The sequence below is a fragment of the Numida meleagris genome, chromosome 6, assembly GCF_002078875.1.
Source record: "Numida meleagris isolate 19003 breed g44 Domestic line chromosome 6, NumMel1.0, whole genome shotgun sequence".
NCBI classification, from domain to species: Eukaryota; Metazoa; Chordata; class Aves; order Galliformes; family Numididae; genus Numida; species Numida meleagris.
Window position 1 is genome coordinate 27,079,557 of NC_034414.1, and position 17,454 is coordinate 27,097,010.

The following is a 17,454-nucleotide window of genomic DNA, read 5'->3' on the forward strand; positions in this document are numbered from 1 at the left end:
GCTACGTAGGTATTCACACGAATGAGGACACCAGTGTGAAGTATGTTATTCCAAAGTTAAAGCAGTGTGTCTTTTTGCAGTGACTTTTTTTTCTGCTCCCCTGGGATGTGCTCCAAGTACAGAAGATCCTGTGCCTCGACCTTTCAGTTAGTTGAAGTATGCTCTTAATAGAGGGCGTTTTTTTTTCTGAGGGAACTGTGACATGATGTGCTGGAGGACTCAACGCATCTGTTCCATCTCCTCTAACTTTCTCTGTTCCCTTTTTGAGCAGTAGTAATGATAGGAAGAGGAATGCCCGTAATCTGCCCTGCTTCCATTTGCAGGTAGAACTGGGGAAGGAGGTGAGAAAAGGAAATATAATTTACAGTTCTCTTGTGAATTACACTATATTACCTGAGTTAAGTGCATCCCTGCTGTATGTTTATACAAGTGAGAGAATGATTGTTCCTATGAATACAAGAGAAATAATAACTCAGAGAAACATAACCTTAATTATCTAAAGAACAGAAAATATGATTTTTGATTGTGAGCATTTTTAAAGTGATGAATGATTATTAACTGGATAGAGTAGATTTTTGTATTTTGTTACATTTTTGTTCTGTTTGTCATACATGCTGTGACTGAGGAACTGAAAGTGCTACCCATTCCGGTTTAGTAATGTTATCTTTTAAATCTTGATTATTGCTGAGATTTTTTCCAAGACAAAGTAAACTCTAGTAATTATGTGGCTTTATTCTGGTTCTATATAAGTCTCTGTCTCCCTTCTACTTGTGTGATCATTTTCACCTGCATAATATAGCTTGTTTCCAGTATCAGGATTTCCTTTGCAACAGGAGATATAAGGTTCCCACAGAAGAATTAGCTCACTAACTGCTTCTAGTCGAAACACAAAAAGTACTTAAAAAGTTAATGTAATTTCAGTTTTTTGTTTTTTTGTTTTTTTTAAATTTTATTTTGTGGTGTGGAAACTTGTTTGTGCCTGTCATTTTCCTAAATATGGCACCTGTATTTGTGTATTAACTAGCTGCTCAAGGTGTGAGGGAAGTCTCAGCCTGGAAACTTCCAGGAGGGCTAACAAAGATCCTTCAGAGCAGCACACTGCTTCAGAGATTTGACAGTTACAAGTGTGACACAGCTAGAAATGCAGACCCTCCTGCTCTTTCCTGACATCTCTGCCTGATGGAGACACATGACTTCATGAAAGATGATCTACATGGAGATGCATGGAGAGGAAAGCTGTTGTCAGCATAGCTGATGTCGTTTGGGCAGATGATGTAATTATGGTGATACAGAGAAACTTCCGTTTATATATGCTGTGTCTCCCTAGAGGGCTGTGCTGGCTGGGTGACGTAGCTCTAGCTGCTGCGGATGGGCTTCTTCCCACTTGAAGCCTTACCCAGCTGGTTGTACTGCTTGAAGCCTTACTCAGCTGGTTGTACTGCTGGACACCTCCTCTGGTGGCAAAAGGGGCTGTGGGTGCTTGCTCTTGGCCTCCCCAGGCAATGTCAGCTGGGTTTGCTCAGAAATGGAGTGGCCGTCCTGAAGTGGATTAGGGAGCACTTGCACAATTCTTGCCACTGGCAGAAGGTGCAAGAGCAGTAAGCTGTAGGAGACATGCAGTGAAAAGCAGCAGGGTAGGTGTGAAGGGGCGATATTTTTATCCAGCGCGGCTAGAACCAGAAGAGGATGCCTTTTCATGATCTGAGAATCCTTTAATACAGATACTGCCTAAAGCAGTCTGAAGGATTTATTAGTGAGGTAAGTGTTGGGTTACCCTGTTCTGCAAGTGAGCTGTTGAAGCTACCAAGGGAGTCAAAGCAGAGTCATTTGCAGAACACTCATTTGCTGGCTCTCAGGAGCCAGGCCAAGCAATAGATTGCGAGCTTTACTAATTTGTCTTTCTACTAGATGTAGGAATGCAAAAGATAGGCCAAGTGTGGGATGTCAGAATGGAGATCTGAATGAATGGACTTGGTCTTGGACTATGTCAGGCCCTAAAACCATGAACGCACTAAGCTAAATAGATGTCTGGTGGCCCTAAGTGCCAGCAGCACGATATCTTTAAAAGTATGTGTTTTAAAAAATCCCTTGAATGTTGTCATGTCCAATCTATAATACCACTGCTGAAGTTTGTATTAGTTCATTCTTTTAGTAATTGGAGAGAATTTTTGACCTTTTAGGGAAGATTGGGACCCAGCTGAATTCTTACTACTGTCCTCAGATACAGAAAGAGGTCTAGGTTATTACCTTTCTCACCTGCTGTTCTTTTAATTGGATGATGCTGCATCTCTTTAAAACAGAAACCTCAGCCTGAGAAAGAGTAGATGCTCTGAGATATCCCCAAAGAGTCTGCCTCTGAGATTAACCTAATTGGTCACTCTGCTGAGTTTAATAGAGATTGTATGCAATGTTTGACTCTGGAAATACCTTAGATGGCTTGCTGTATGACATGGAAGCTGCTGCTATTATCTCTCCATGGAAATGGAAGAAAAGTAAGAGGAGAAGTGGACAACTTGCAACAAACTGCATTGTGAATTGTCATTCACAGCCAAGGATATTTGAATAGGGCTGAGGAATTTATCTTCTGAAATAAGTAATCTGAGCACACTTCATCTTGTACCGTACCTGTTGCATCTAGTCAATGACAGTGCATGTTAAATGCTGGGCATAGCGATCCAATCTTTTTAGCCCTGAGAGCAGAATGTTGCCATAGGCCTTGTGTGGGACTGTGTGCAGCTGCAGAAAAAGAAGGAACACCTCCAGCTCTGGTTCTTCTCCCTGAACAGAGATGGCAACAGCCCCTGACCCTAAAGCCAGATTTGGCCTGCAGGCTGTTGTGAGTGAAGTCCTCTGATGTATCATGCTCCTCTTGGCAGTGTTAGCTTGTACTGATATTTCTTTTCTTTAAATGGAAATGCTGACAGAGCTGTTGCACTTCCACAATACTTGTGAGGATGGGGTTAATCAGATCAATTTCACCTAAACTGTAAGCTCGGCCTACCTTTGTCATTTTAATTCAGAGACAGATTTTTTTTTTTTTTTTTTGCATGAGATACCTGTAGTTTCACACTGGATTAAGTTGCAGTCTGAGACTGTTTTCAGAGTAGTGAATTCACTTCACACAATGAGGCCAGACTCTCTGTTATGATTCAGCTTCACCCTGTGATTCAAGAAGTGAGAAGTCAATAGACAGTGGCCATAACTTGCCACTAGGGATTTCTGCCTCACCAAGAGGAAGTCTGCAGATAAATACCGGACAGAAGGGATTCCTTTTTCCTCTACATCTTGGGGATGGGCTGGTGCTGGGTGCTTGGAGGAGAACGCTGCAAAATCTCACATTGTTTTTTCAGTGATCAAGGACTGAACCTAGGCTTGTAGCTCAGGGCATCTCCTCGACTCATCTAAGAACTGGGCTGTGCCAGTGCTGACTCAGGAACGTGTTGTTGACTCTCTGATGGCTCCTGATCTCTTGCAACCACATACAGTCTGAGCACCTGGCACAGTCCTTTTGTGCAAATGCTTGACAGCTTTTCCGTTTTGACCTGGCTTTATCAGTTCTTCCATAGAAAGGCATTACCTGTCCTTACAAACCTTACCGTGTGTTTGGCAGTAGAGCAGCACTGTCTCTGCTTGAGTCTGTATCCTGCTTTTTGGTGCAATTTATGTGTTTTATCTTCTACTTTAACAATTCTGCTAGCACTGTTTTTTTCTCTGACTCCCATGCTTGGGAAAGTTGTACAGACCTCTTTATGAGCATCAGGTGCAATTGTCTGATACATATAGGAATGAAACAGATGTATGAGCTCTGGCTCTTGGAGAGTTTAGGATAGGCAGGGGTATATGTATGCGAGTCTTTATAAAACAGTCAAGTTTACATTAAAATATGAAGGCCTGGAAAGTCTGAGTCATTCTGTGTCCCATCTGGAAAACCTGTTTTGCCTTCACTCACGTTTGCACCCCTTACATCATTAGAAGATGTTGTGCAGTGACAGGCTCGACTGACCGCTATGAGAAAATGGAATCCGCACATTCCTGTACTTTGTGCGTTGCCCTAGGAGTTTGTGGTAGGATTTTGAACAATCTCTTATGCTTCACCTAACATCATTAAAGTCATTCTGTTCTTCTGTTGGATCTTGTTATCCTACCTCTCTGAAATTGCAAAGGGTATATGACTGTAGCATTTAGATACTGCCTATATACTAGAAAATGCAGAATACACACAGAGGTTGGGCCTAGCCAATGCTGTTTAATATTTAATAATGGTCTGATACCTTGTATATGCCATATTTTTCTCTTCTCTCTTTCAATGGCTGTGTTACCATCTTGCAATATAATGTGAGGGTGAGCAGAGAGCACAATTTTTTCTTCTGGGAAGGTGTTCCAGGCTGTGAGCTTGTGCTGTCTGAAGGCACTGCAGGAGACCGGTGGCTGCTGTCCTTTGCCAAGCACAGGGTTCCAGTTGTATATGCTATTCCAGCTCCAGAAAGTAAAAGCAATTTTTCAAATGGCATGAGTTTAGCCCACTGCACCCTTTGCAAAAAAACATCAGTGCTTGAGTGCATGAGGAAAATGGATGAGTGCCAGCTGGGGAGTACTGATCTCTTAGGCTTGCTTCGTGATGAGGTTAGGTACCACACTTTTGCAACTAGCTGTCTCTTTTGCTCATCTCTTTTGCTCATCTGTTGCTACCAAAGCCTTTGACACCGTCTCCCATGGTATGCTCCTGGAGAAGCTGGCAGCCCGTGGCTTGGACAGGTACACTCTTTGCTGAGTAAGGAGCTGGCTGGAGGGCTGGGCCCAGAGAGTGGTGGTGAATGGAGTTAAATCCAGCTGGCGACCGGTCACAAGTGGTGTTCCCCAGGGGTGGGTGCTGGGGCCTGTCCTCTTCAATATCTTTATTGATGACCTAGATGAGGGCATTGAGTGCACCCTCAGTAAGTTTGCAGATGACACCAAGTTGGCAGGAAGTGTCTGGGGGTAGCAAGGCCCTACAGAGGGATCTGAACAGGCTGGATCTCTGGGCTGAAGCCAATGGGATGAGGTTCAACAAGACCAAGTGCTGGGTCCTGCACTTTGGCCACAACAAGCCCAGGCAATGCTGCAGGCTTAGGGTAGAGTGGCTGGAGGACTGTGTGGAGGAAACGGACCTGGGGGTGTTGGTCAATGCTCAGCTGAACATGAGCCAGCAGTGTGCCAAGAAGGCCGATGGCATTCTGGCTTGTATCAGAAATAGTGTTGCCAGCAGGAGTAGTGAAGTCATTGTCCCTCTGTACTCAGCACTGGTGAGGCAACACCTCGAGTACTGTGTCCAGTTTTGGGCCCCTCACTGCAAGAAAGATACTGAGGCCCTGGAGCGTGTTCAGAGAAGGGTGACGAAGCTGGTGAGGAGACTGGAGCACAGGCCTTATGAGGAGGGGCAGAGGGAGCTGGGGTTGTTCAGTCTGGAGAAGAGGAGGCTCAGGGGAGACCTTATTGCTCTCTATAACTACCTGAACGGAGGTTGTAGTGAGCTGGGAGTCAGCCTCTTCTCTCTTGTAACTAGTGACAGGATGAGGGGGAATGGCCTCAAGTTGTGCCAGGGAAGAGTCAGGATGGACATTAGGAAATACTACTTTTCCAAAAGAGGATGTCAGGCACTGGAACGGGCTGCCCAGGGAGGTGATTGAGTCACTGACCCTGGAGATGTTCAAAGAACATTTAGATGTTGTGAAGAGAGACATGGTTTAGTGGGTTATATTGGTGGTACGTGAATGGTTGGACTAGATGATCTTGCAGGTCTTTTCCAACCTTGCTGATTCTGACAGCATAGACTGTTCTTTTCCAACCGAGACAGCTTTTATTAGTCAGTGAGAAGTGGGTTATTTCAGTGTCCTGGGGGTGGAATGTAAGTGCAGAACTTGCATGTATCCCAGCAGTGTCACCTGTCCCATTGGTCCATCCAGGGTTTCACTTGCAGAAACCTGCAGGGTTTCACTTGTGTTTTTTTTTTTTGCAGTGTGCTGAAAACTTCATTCTGTATTACCAGTTGTGCTATTTTCAGTGTGATTTGCATCCCTTGACCAGTAGTAATTTATGTCTGCTCCTTGATTTTCCCCCAACATTGTTGAAATCTATGCATATGCTGATGATTTTGTATTGTTAATATAAATCTAGGCAAGTCAGTGTGACCTGTCACTCCCAGGTCCAAAGGGAAGAATTGACCCTTGCAGTCATTCACAACACAGCACTGAGTCATACATACTTTTCATAAAAATAATGCAGAAATTCCCCATAGTTTTTACAGATACTTTTTCAGGAGATGAAGTATAAGTCTTCCATGGCAACACAACTTGGGAAAACTAAGAAGCTTGTAACACCAGTTCATTAGTCTTTCTGACATGTGATGCACTTTTCACTATTAATGTCTGTTTGTTTATTTTTTTCTCTTCATGTGTTTCACTCAGTCAAACTCAGCTGATCTGTTTGGGTTCAATTTGAACTCCTGTGCTTACCAGTCTTATTCCTGCCCTTGTCTGTTCTCCAGTTCCACTGTAAATCTTCGGGGAGTGGGCTGAGTCTTATCCCACCTCTGTGACTTTAAAGTGACCAGTGCAATAGGACCTTTCCTTTTCTGCCTCATTCCTAATGACGCTTTCTACTTTTCCTGCATAAGATAGAATATACTCTGTTTGAATATGTAATACCATTTTGAAAACAAAGGCAAAAATTTATCAAAAGTTCCTTCAAAATATGAACCAAAGTTTGGAATGAATGAGATTCACTCTAGTGAAGACTAATGGTCAAAAAAAAAACGCAACCAAACATCCAGAAGTAGTTGCAGGGAAGCTGTTTTCTACACGGATATGACTGTCAAAGGGAAATACTGTTTTCTTACTTTCCAGTATTTGATTGTTTGTTCTTTTTATTTTAATTCCATTCAGAATTAAATTCAAGACAAGCCTTCAAGGGTGCAGTACTGGAGTACTGGCTTTCCCAGTGAATAGTTAGGGGGTGAGTTTTTGATTGTGCTCACTGTAGTGGAGCCAAGGCAAGCTTTCCTGAAATACAGTGGTGACTAAATGCTTCTCCCAGATTGTTATCTTTCTCTAAGGCAAAAGGTGTGTATTTGTAATCCTTAAAATAAATGTGATGAAACAGTTAAGAGTACATAATTGTGTGAAGAATGAGTTTGACACATTAACTTGGCAGCTTCTCTGGTTGTTAAACACATTGGGATCTCAAAACCCCTTTTCTCCCACTTCAAAAATCTGAAATGTAATCTTACACCCTACTTGATGGTGTCACTGAAAGCCAAATATTTATCACTCAAAGATTTATAGTTACTTTCAGTCTTAGAAGAAGATGGAAACTGCGATCATCTCCGGCCAGATGTTGTATCTGGGTTGCTGAGATGTATTGTTTTTGTTAGTAAGGGTGCTTTGTGAGGTGTATGTTCTAGTGAATGGAGTAATTTTTAGCATAAAGAAACCTGCTCAGCGGTGACAGTTTGTCACGCAGCTGTGCTCTTCCTTTCTCCATGGAGTTCATGAGCATCCCTGGTTTAATGTAGGGGAGTCTGACTTAGCTCTGCGGAAGCTGAAGTGTTTGTGGAAAGAGCTGTTAATCTTTGATCAGCTGGAGTCTCCTTGTTACTGATTTTGATTACACAAGTGTACAACTTTAATTACAGCTTTTAATAAGCTTTCATTTCTTCCTAGCCACATTCTTTGTATAGTAGTGCAGCTTATCTTTTCTTTTCTCCTTTGCCCCCCTTCCTTTCTCTGCTGTCTTTAATGGAAAAAGGAGGTTGAGGTCATTGTGGATGACTGTGTCCAGAGTCATCCCTCTGCGCTGCCCCTTCCCACAGCTCTGTCCTCTTGTACAGCTCAGAGCTGTCTCTTCCAGCCCCTGTACACCAGTTGCTGCCTGGCGCCAGCAATCACTGGCCAGGGACAGGGCTGCGAGATGCTGGATTCAGACAGACATGTGCTGCGTGGAACAGCTTTAACAGCCTTTGGAAAATCTACATAGCCAAAAGGTGCACTGGCTCCTGGGTGTAGTTCCTGCTTGTTGGGGACTGCCCTATTCTCTCCCTTCTGGATATTCTGAAATGCAGCAGCTGAAATCACTGCATCATGGGTGGACACAGCAGAGATCAGCAAGATGGGCTCTGTGTCCTTCCATGATGCTCGTTCCACATCTAGAGCCTTGGCATGCTGGTCTGCCTGCATCTGTTAGAGAAGTGACCTGGTGGAAGCTTTGTGGAGGACTTTTGGACTTGTAATAGTGAATAATTGAGATATGGCTTAAAACACAAGAAGATGCTCTTTTTCCCCACAGATTGTATTTCAGCTTTGGAACTCATTGCCCCACCATGGTTTAGGTGTGAAAAATAAAGGTGGGTTGAAGTCGATTGGATACATTCACAGAAGAAAGATTCATCAAATCTTTTAACATTATCCACCATTGGATAACCTGAGACTTGGGAAAATTGGGCACTGGTTATCAGAAATGAGGAGGAGGAGCTAGAGATGCCTGCCTGTGTTCTTTTGTTTCTCAGTAAGTCTCTGATATCAGCCCCTGTCAACAAGAAGATACTGCATCAGTACAGCCCATGGGGGAGAGTATTGCTCCCATGAAAGTCATGAGGTGAAAATGACAAGTGTCTTAAAGAATGTGTATCAGACTGTCAGACGCAGACAGAAAAATAGCAATTTGCACCAATTTGGCATTCAGAGGTGTGCAAAAGGAGTATACTTTTAAAATGCCAGTTGTGTCTATGGAAGAGGGTAGTGGATAAACAAATAACAGAACAGGAAAGGGAGCCTCTTTTTTCTTTGTGCGTGCATCCCTCCAGCTCCCTTGCTGTGTGTGTTATACTCTTTTTGCACACTAATGAATATTGGAGTCAGAGCAAGTTAAGCTGTATCTCATTCTGCTCCTATTTTCTAATGAACTTACCCCTGATGGGTAGCTTTCCTAGCTATTCATGTCACGACTGAATTTCACCTTGACAATAGATCAAGAATGAGGTTCAGCCACGTGGCCCACCTACTTTGCAGTGCTCCAGCATGACAGCTGCTTTGTGTCCTTAGGGTAGCTCTACTTTGATGCTTTTCCCTGTTTAGAACAATTTGGAGGATTTTGGTAATCTCCAGCAGGCAGAGTTTTTAAACCTTTCTCAAGGGAATATGAAGATTCTACAGAATTTTTGAACCAATATTTATGAAACAAGTGACATTGTCTTTAGCACTGTTCTTCCCACTGGGCTCCAGAACAAAGGATTTGCCATGCTGGATCTTACCAGCTGCTGTTGTAGCCTGCTGCTGTTGGTGCCTTAAACCTGATTGTGGAAAATTCTGGAAGGGTAGAGATAAAACATCTAGTGTAAGCATTGCAGACATGGCTCTAGCTGTTAACGGGTGTGTTTTCATGCCTCTGAAACACACAATATGAGGACTGTGTCTTTTGCTCTTCCAGGTTCTTTGAATTAAGAAATGCTGGATTGAAGTTCTTCTAAACCTGGCTGGCTTTTTGGTTGCTCACAGTACTGCAGGAGTTGCTATAGCACGGAATTGACATGTCTGGCGTGCTGACTTGGCTGGACAAACTACAGGGGAAGAGAGACAATAGAATGAGGTCACTGCTGTGTACATGGTGCCTGGCCCTGGGTCAGGGGCCAGTGTGGTTGCACCATTTGCTCATTCAGTAGCTATGCCTGCTGAAAAGATCCGTGTCTGGTTTCTAAGAGTATCATCTTTTGATGACAGTTTCTGCATGATCTGCTTTGGTAGTGTATGGTGTCAGCCAGCTTTTCACGTGTTCAGGGAAAGTTTTTCTGGTTATCCATTTGTATAAACCAACCATGTGCCCCCTTTTTCCTAGTCTTGTTTGAGGGGAAGAGCAACCTTTTCTAATCTGTGCCCTGTCTCTTTTGGCAGACTTGGGGACCAGTTCTACAAAGAAGCAATTGAGCACTGTCGCAGCTACAACTCTCGGCTGTGTGCTGAACGGAGCGTTCGCCTTCCCTTCCTGGACTCGCAGACTGGGGTTGCTCAGAACAACTGCTACATCTGGATGGAGAAGCGGCACAGGGGACCAGGTTGGTAGCATTGTGTCTGTGTGTGTGTGCGCATGTCTGGAGGTCTGGCCACTGAGCCCTCATGGGGTTTAATTAATAGGAACTCAAACCTGCTACAGGCCACACAGAAGAGAAGCTGCCTAAACCTCTGTGCCTGCAGGGGATTTCCTTTGGTAACTGCAGAGAGCTGATCCTAATTATTCTCTCTCTACCCGTAGAAGTGCCTGACATGGTAGTTTCTAAGACTGTATCATTGTAGCTCTTTAATGCTATTGATCCCAGTCTGTAGAAGGCACAATGCCCTGCTCGAAGCAGGACTGGAATTATGTTCAGGGTGGAGAAGTGGAGGGGGAAGTCTCAGGTGAATGCTGAAAATAAGGGGTTATATTAGGAAGTATATACAGTGGAGGTGAAATACAGGAGAGTCCAGCTACTGGAATGAACATTGTTCTGATGATTAGAGATGTAGGTATAACTTCTAGTTCTGCTTTGGACAAGTTTGGATATCATCTCTGGAGCCTCAGTTTCCTCAGCTGCAGAAAGAAATTGATACACATCCTTAAAGACCTTTGGCTAAGGTCTGTTCCAAAGGGGGAAAGACCACCATTACTTTAGTAGGCTTTGGTCAGTCTTTCCTTTGTTAGAGTAAATCCATCTGAAATCCTTGTTTAGAAAGCAGAGGACAATCACCAGTTCAAAGGCTTGATGTTACTTAAACAGAACTCCTCCTGAAACCCAGTGATAATTTTGCTAGAGTATGGCTCAGTATCTGGTTCACAGTTAGCACAGGAAAGGATTTTCTGACAATACCAGAGTGGGTTTGTATGTGTTTTTTTTTTTTTCCCCAATGCATACTGGAGAATCTAGGCAGGGAGGGGTCAAGTGTGCACAGACACTGAAAACACAATGTGCGCACATGTGCATATATCCATGTCAATTCCTGTAAACCATACTGAAAAAAGAAAAGGAAAAAAAAATCCAGACCTGGAACTGTGGGAAGGTGTAGGCTGCTGTTACCTCCTCTGCTGGCTAGCTTGCAGCATCTGTAGCAGGAGGAACATAAAGGACATTTGCCTCCCCTCCTGTGAGCAGACTAGGAAAGCAACTGATGCCTTTGAGGGTGCTTATCTGAAATGCTTCCTAGGAGATACTGAGGGACAGATCTTTGCACTGCTCCTATTCCTAAAGTACTCAAAGTAGGTGTAGAATGGTCTTGCAGTACCACCAGAAAACTCTGTAGTAAAATTCAGCCACTTCTGTTGCAGGAGGCAGCAGGTGTTTTACCAGCATTAAATATATCCCAAGAATGTTTCAGCTGCCAAAACTACTCCAGTAATCTGAGACTGCTAAATATGGTTTACAAGGGTCTGGGCTAACCCTTCTTTTGTAGGTTACTTCATAACCACACTTTTTAAAAAAAAAAAATTTAATATGAAATCTCCTAATTCCTAAGAGGTTTTCCTTTCGCAAACCTAACTTTCCTTTTCTTCTTTTTGGCTAATCAGTTCATCTATGCAATTTCTGTTCTTGTAACGTCAGGTTACAAGTAAGGTGTTGCTTTTTAATCCTTCTGAACTCAGCAATAAACACGTATACATCCACTGTATGCACAAATGATGTGTTAGCAAGAGCGCTTGCTACAAAGATAAGAAAACATAGTCTTGTGTGGGTCTCACTGGTGTCTCTGCACTTACAGAGGAAATCATCCTAGAAGAGTTACAGCATCACACCAGGAACCAGAAGCTCTTAACAGTTTGCCTTTCTCAGTCAATAGCTCTCTGGATGACCTTTGGCAAATTCACTGTGAAAATCTTTTTGCTCACTTCTGATACTGAACTTTTCGGTGGCTTCCCCTGCAAAAGAGTCAGTGGCTCCAATGGGAGTGAATGGTGGAACATTCCTCGTAGAGAGTCCTAAGTGAATCAGTCTTTCTGCATTTGCTTCAGCCACCAAATCTGATGCCTTTGTTATTTTAAATTAGAATAATCAGTGCAAAATGAAGCAGCCCTCCTCCCCCATATTTGCTCTGCTCTTTCTTGATTTTTATTAGCCCATTTAGTGCTCCCTTGGGTCTCTTTGCATCATCTATTTCTTGTAGTATCATTATGGTGGGTCAAAGCATCCTTGTGTAGCTTTAGCGTCCCTGTTTTCAGGCTGTACACATTGTACTTATACCCATACTGAGCATCTCAAAAAATTCTCTGCCAACCACCTTGGTATCCATCTTGTGTGCTTTGTTCACTGCCGTTTACTATCTCTAACTTGAAAAACTGTATGAAGACAAATGGCAAAGCTCCGGGAACTGTTTTCTCTCTCAGGGAGTTTGAAAAACAGAGAAGAGTTGGGATCTCAGTGTATTAACGTGGTTTCTCACCATCTTCTTTGTTAAGGGAGTCAGAAAACTGCATTTTGTGATAAACAGTTCAGGGTTAATTTCACACAATACTGCACATAACTCCCTCCTTCTTCTCTCCTCCTCCCTGAGCCTTTCACAGGAGCTTTGAGTTATGGCTCTCCTACACTAATGAGATAAACAACATAACTCACTGCAGGTTCTGCTATTTCCTCTATAAGCAAATGGTTGGAACCTTCTCTGGTTGCCCTATAAGGCCCCAGCAGGAGAGACAGCTCAGCTAGGACTGAAGACAGTAAGACATGCATAAGCGGTATTTCTATATGCCCTGCAAGATCAGCTGTGCAGGGCTAGATTCTGTTCAGAACAGACCCTTTTCTTATTGGTCCTCCTCTGTGTAAACAGTCAAAGGTCCACACTTCATGTGAGGCAGTGTGGAGACAGATAGGTGTCAGAGCAGAGAACTGAAGATAGTATCTGATGAGTTCAAATCAAGATGAAGTTTGATATCTGTCTTAAGTTCACCGCATGGCTGTGCATTAATGAGCAAGGATATAGTAAATGGGCATAGAGATACCTGAATGTCTCCAGAAATTCTCTGCCAGCCTTCTTGGTATCTGACTTGCGTGCTGGGTTCACTCTCATTTAGTATTCCTGACTTGAAATACTGTCTAAAAGCAAATGGCAAAGCTCCACAACCTTGGGTGTTGGTGTTGGAGGAGCTTACAAGCCTATCTGCCACCTGGAGTGGGCTGCATTTCCTCTAGGGAAGAAACTTCTCCACTTTCATCTTTTCAAGGATACCTGCTGTGTTTCTCATTGGCCTTTCAGCGTTTGCAGTTGGCATTCACTGTCTTGACAAAATCCAGAATTGCCAATTCATATGTGAGTTCACAGTAGTTGAGCCCATGTTAGTGGATGCTCCCCCAAAACTGCTGTGGATCCTTGCTTTTCTCTGTCTGGGACAAATGTTAAAAAGCTGTGGTGCCCATTTCATTCAAATGACTCCTCTCTGGAGGTCTGTGCAATGGAAGGCTGACTCTGTCCTATTTCTTTCATCTAACAATCCTGCTTTTCAATGCTGTGAGCAAATCTTTGAACAGAACCTACTGTGAAAGGGTGAGGCATCTTGCCTCCACCTCTTTAATGACTCACATCAGAGCCAGGCACAATCCACCCCACCATAATAGCAATTGTTTGCAGTGGTTAATGTTTGCAAAGTGCCATGAAGAAGTGTGTCAAGCACTGAAGAAGTACTGGTTATTCACATTTTATTCTCAAACCAGTCACATGTGCCGCTCACCAAAATGTATTCTCCTTGTGTTGGGCACAATGCCTAGGAATCTGCGCAGCAATGAAAGAAGGGTGTGCAAAGCCCTAGGCTTGCACTGTGACCTGGGGCAGCCAGGACCTCTGCGAACATTCCATCACTTGGCCATACCCAGGCAGTATGATGTAGATGCTCCGTTTATGCACCAAAGCCAGGGAGCAGGTGGAAATCACTGAAGTCTGAACTGGCATGCCCAACAGCTCAACTACTTCAAGCCAAGAGCTTGCAGAATGTGGCTAGCCCATTCCCTTGAGGTGAATAGGTGAATAAATTTGGTGTGTGTGTGTGTCTCTTTTTTTTTCCTAGTAACAGTATATTGTCTTTTTTTTTTTTTTTAATCTGCATCTCGCTCGATTACTCAGTTTTTGTTCCTGAGCTGATATACTTTCCAGGCTGTTTCAGAGGGAATGGCAGAGAGCAAGCATTTTGGCCATCCTGCTGTTCTTGAGCTGTTTTGCTTTACTCGTCCTGCCTTAATGATGTCCAACTGTTTTCTGGTGGTACTGTTTCAGATATGGTAACATTACCGCTGTCTTCTTTCTTATGTGGTCTTATTTGTTTTCTGAGGGCATTGAGTTTGGAACTGCTGTTGTGCTCTGTTGCCCCTTCAAGACTAACAGCAGAAGGCAAAAGAGTAAACGCAGAAGTGGCAGAGAGAGGTCAGGGGAAGCAGGGGAGAGAACAACATTCTTCCAGCATTTCTGGGTCTTGCTGGGTATCAAGAGTAACTGGGGCAGTAACTTGGCAGTGTCCTTCTGTGTCCTTAGTAGCAATGCATTCACGGGGCCCTGCTGTGTCCTGAATACAAGAGAACAAAGCATAGCTTGAGAATTGGCTAAAGGGATGCCTATCAGGAGAGCCAGGGAAGCTCAGAGGCCAGCAACACCAAGTGTGAATCAATGGAGCATGCAGTAATATAAACATTACTGCCATATTTCCGTCCCTCATTCAGGATGTGGGCATGAGGAAGGCAATAACCAGAATAAAGGAACTCTCTTTAAACAGAAGTTCAGAATTTAAGCAAAAATATAGAGTCCATATAGCCAGACCTCATGGATTGTTTTTTTGCTTCCACTCAGAAGATGTTTTCTGAGCTGGTCTGCATACCAGGGCCTTATGATTTGTGTGTCGGAACTCCATCTCTTCTCTCCCAGGGGGCTTTATCTGCCCGTGGAGGAGACTTTGCCCTGTGACCCAAGAGAGGCTGAAATTCTATTTGCCCTGAAGGAATCACAAATTATTTATGTGCAGCTCTGGTTTCAGTGAGCTGAGTGAAGTGTATGAGTGAGACCTAGATTCTCTGTAGGCCTGATCCCCAGAAGTGCAAGGAGCCTCTGGAGTGCTGGATGCCTTGAGTGCATAGTTCTGCCTCACAATTTGCAGGATTGAATCCTCTGACAAGAGATGCTGAAAGGACAAGGGAAAAGATGCTAGAGACAGTGCTTTGTGGTTTACAAACTGAAATGTGATTATGTTTTATTTCTTGCCTTTAATTTTCAGGCCTGGCCCCAGGTCAGCTGTATACATACCCAGCACGTTGCTGGCGCAAAAAGAGGCGTTTGCATCCTCCTGAGGATTCCAGGCTGAAGCTGCTGGAAATTAAACCTGGTATGTATTTGTTTGCCTCTCTCTCTCCTGTGCTGCAGAGCAGCTGGCGTACATGCAAACCTGGCATTTAGACCTTGGACTCCATCTTTGTCCCTCTCCATCCGTTTCTCTTTCCATTTATTGCACCTTAACTCAGTTTGCTCTAACAGTAACCACTAAACTCCGTACGTAACTCACACCTTGCAGAAATGTGCACAGCTTGTATTGAAGGAAATGGGAGCTGAATTTACCTTCCATAGGAGTGAATCCTGGGCATCCACAAGTAAACGTATAGGGATGTAAAGGATCAATTTTTTGCTAATTACTGCCTCAATGTGTTATTCATACATAATCTTCCTCTGGCATCTGCCACCTAGTCTTTGTGGAGACCACTGTGTGTGAAGAACATTATGCTGAAAAGATTTATCATAAAGGGGCCAAGGGTGTGATCTGATTATAAAGAGGAAATAAAAATTAGCAGGGATTATTGTGAGGTGAAAATTTTGCCACATTTGTATATGTGTTTATACCTATATTTGTACCTTAGTCCATTCTTCTTTCATTTTTATTGTCCTTGGTACTCTTCCCACACAATTAAGCTGTGTGAAGTGACGAATCTGGATGCTGAGCGAGTAACTGTAAAGCAGATGTGAAGGAGCTGCAGCTGTCAGGAAGAGAGTAGTGTTGTGCATTCTTCCCTGCAGTTAGTAATAAAGGTTTGCTGTCTTTGGGTCAGCTATTATGAGAAAGAGGGAGTGCACAGCTGTATGTGGTTTTTAAGAGGCGAGACACTGCCAGTTTAAAAAATACAGAAGAAATCTCTAAAATGTAAATTAAGAATATTTAAAAATAAACCTGTTTGACAGAAAAAGGTGTCTGGGCACTGAGCTATACTCAGCAATACTGTTAACTTCTGTGCAGTGGTGGATGAAAAGGGAGAAAGAAGCAGTAAACGGACAAGTTGTAAACCCAATAAAATCTGAGGCAAAATTCTTGTTGACTTTGGTAGAAAGAGACGTTTGAAGGCTCCCTACCTTCAAGATGGCAGATGTCAGCAGGCAGTTGGACAAAAGGAAGAAATGTCTGTAACTGCTGTGCTGGGGTGCAGACCAAGGATGAAAGCTCAGCCAGTAGATAGAACCAGACCTCATCGCAAAGCCGGCCAGAAAGAGCTATTGAAATCAAGTCAGGTTACTCAGATGTCAGTGAGACTGAACTTGAGGAAGAGGATGATGTTGGCCCATAGAAATCTCTACCTCACTCTTTTTGATGTTCCAAACACTGTTGTGCCTTGGTAATTTAGTAAGGCAAAGCAGTAGTGTGGAGTTAGATGCTTCTTTGTTTGCATTATGCTTCTGTGCTGTACTCACTGAATGCCAAATTAGTGCATCCTACTTGCCACAGGGCATGAAAGGCAATTACCACGAAGTTATCAGATAAAGAGACCTCAGCATGTCTGCTTCTGTGTTGTTTTCCCTGCTATAACCATCTCTTCTGCATCTCGGGAGTGCTACTTTTGTTGCATTGCCAGTGGCAGCCAAATAAGGCAAGTTATATTGCTCTGCCATTTAAATCTATTTTCTAACCAATTTCTATCTAGCGATTAACTTTCCTTATCAGTTACACCATGAAATAATTTCAGTCCATCTGTGCATATCCGGAATAGTCTCACTAGCCAAAATAGGATTTTTCCTTTCTTGAATTTAAAAGTATATGACCTACAGAAAACATTGGAACTCCATTTAAAGGTAACTTTTGACAATTTTAGAAAAAAGATAGTTTAATTTATTTGCAACATGAGTCATAGAAATGCTGTACGTTTTTGAAGGGGATCACTGGGATAAAGTCTAGAACCGAACCTAGGAATCTACCTCCTGCTGACTTCTTTATTCCTCAGTTAAACATTTGGTGACCGTGTGGGGCACAGATATGGTGATTTACAATCCCTTAGAAGCACAAAGATGACAACTGTAGGACATATAAAATAAATTTGAAAGAAATTTCATCTAAACATTTCAGTTTCACTGCACCTACGTCTTGGACGTCCTCATCTTGACTTAGAGCTGTTCTCAGTAGTTGATCAGTGTTTGCCTTGCTTGTGCTGGGTTAATGTGAAGTAGCCAA

At 43.2% G+C, this 17,454-nt stretch overlaps 1 protein-coding gene across 9 annotated transcripts in view; it reads left to right on the forward strand.

Moving 5' to 3' along the window:
* DPF3 (double PHD fingers 3) overlaps positions 1-17,454 on the forward strand; it is a 200,009-nt gene that overhangs the window by 78,686 nt on the left and 103,869 nt on the right. For all 9 annotated transcript variants that reach the window (XM_021401592.1, XM_021401583.1, XM_021401585.1 and 6 more), the window contains 2 exons: positions 9,921-10,081; positions 15,244-15,351. In XM_021401592.1, coding sequence (XP_021257267.1) covers positions 10,057-10,081; positions 15,244-15,351 — 133 coding nt within the window. In that variant the 5' untranslated portion in view covers positions 9,921-10,056. The remainder of the gene's footprint in view (positions 1-9,920; positions 10,082-15,243; positions 15,352-17,454) is intronic.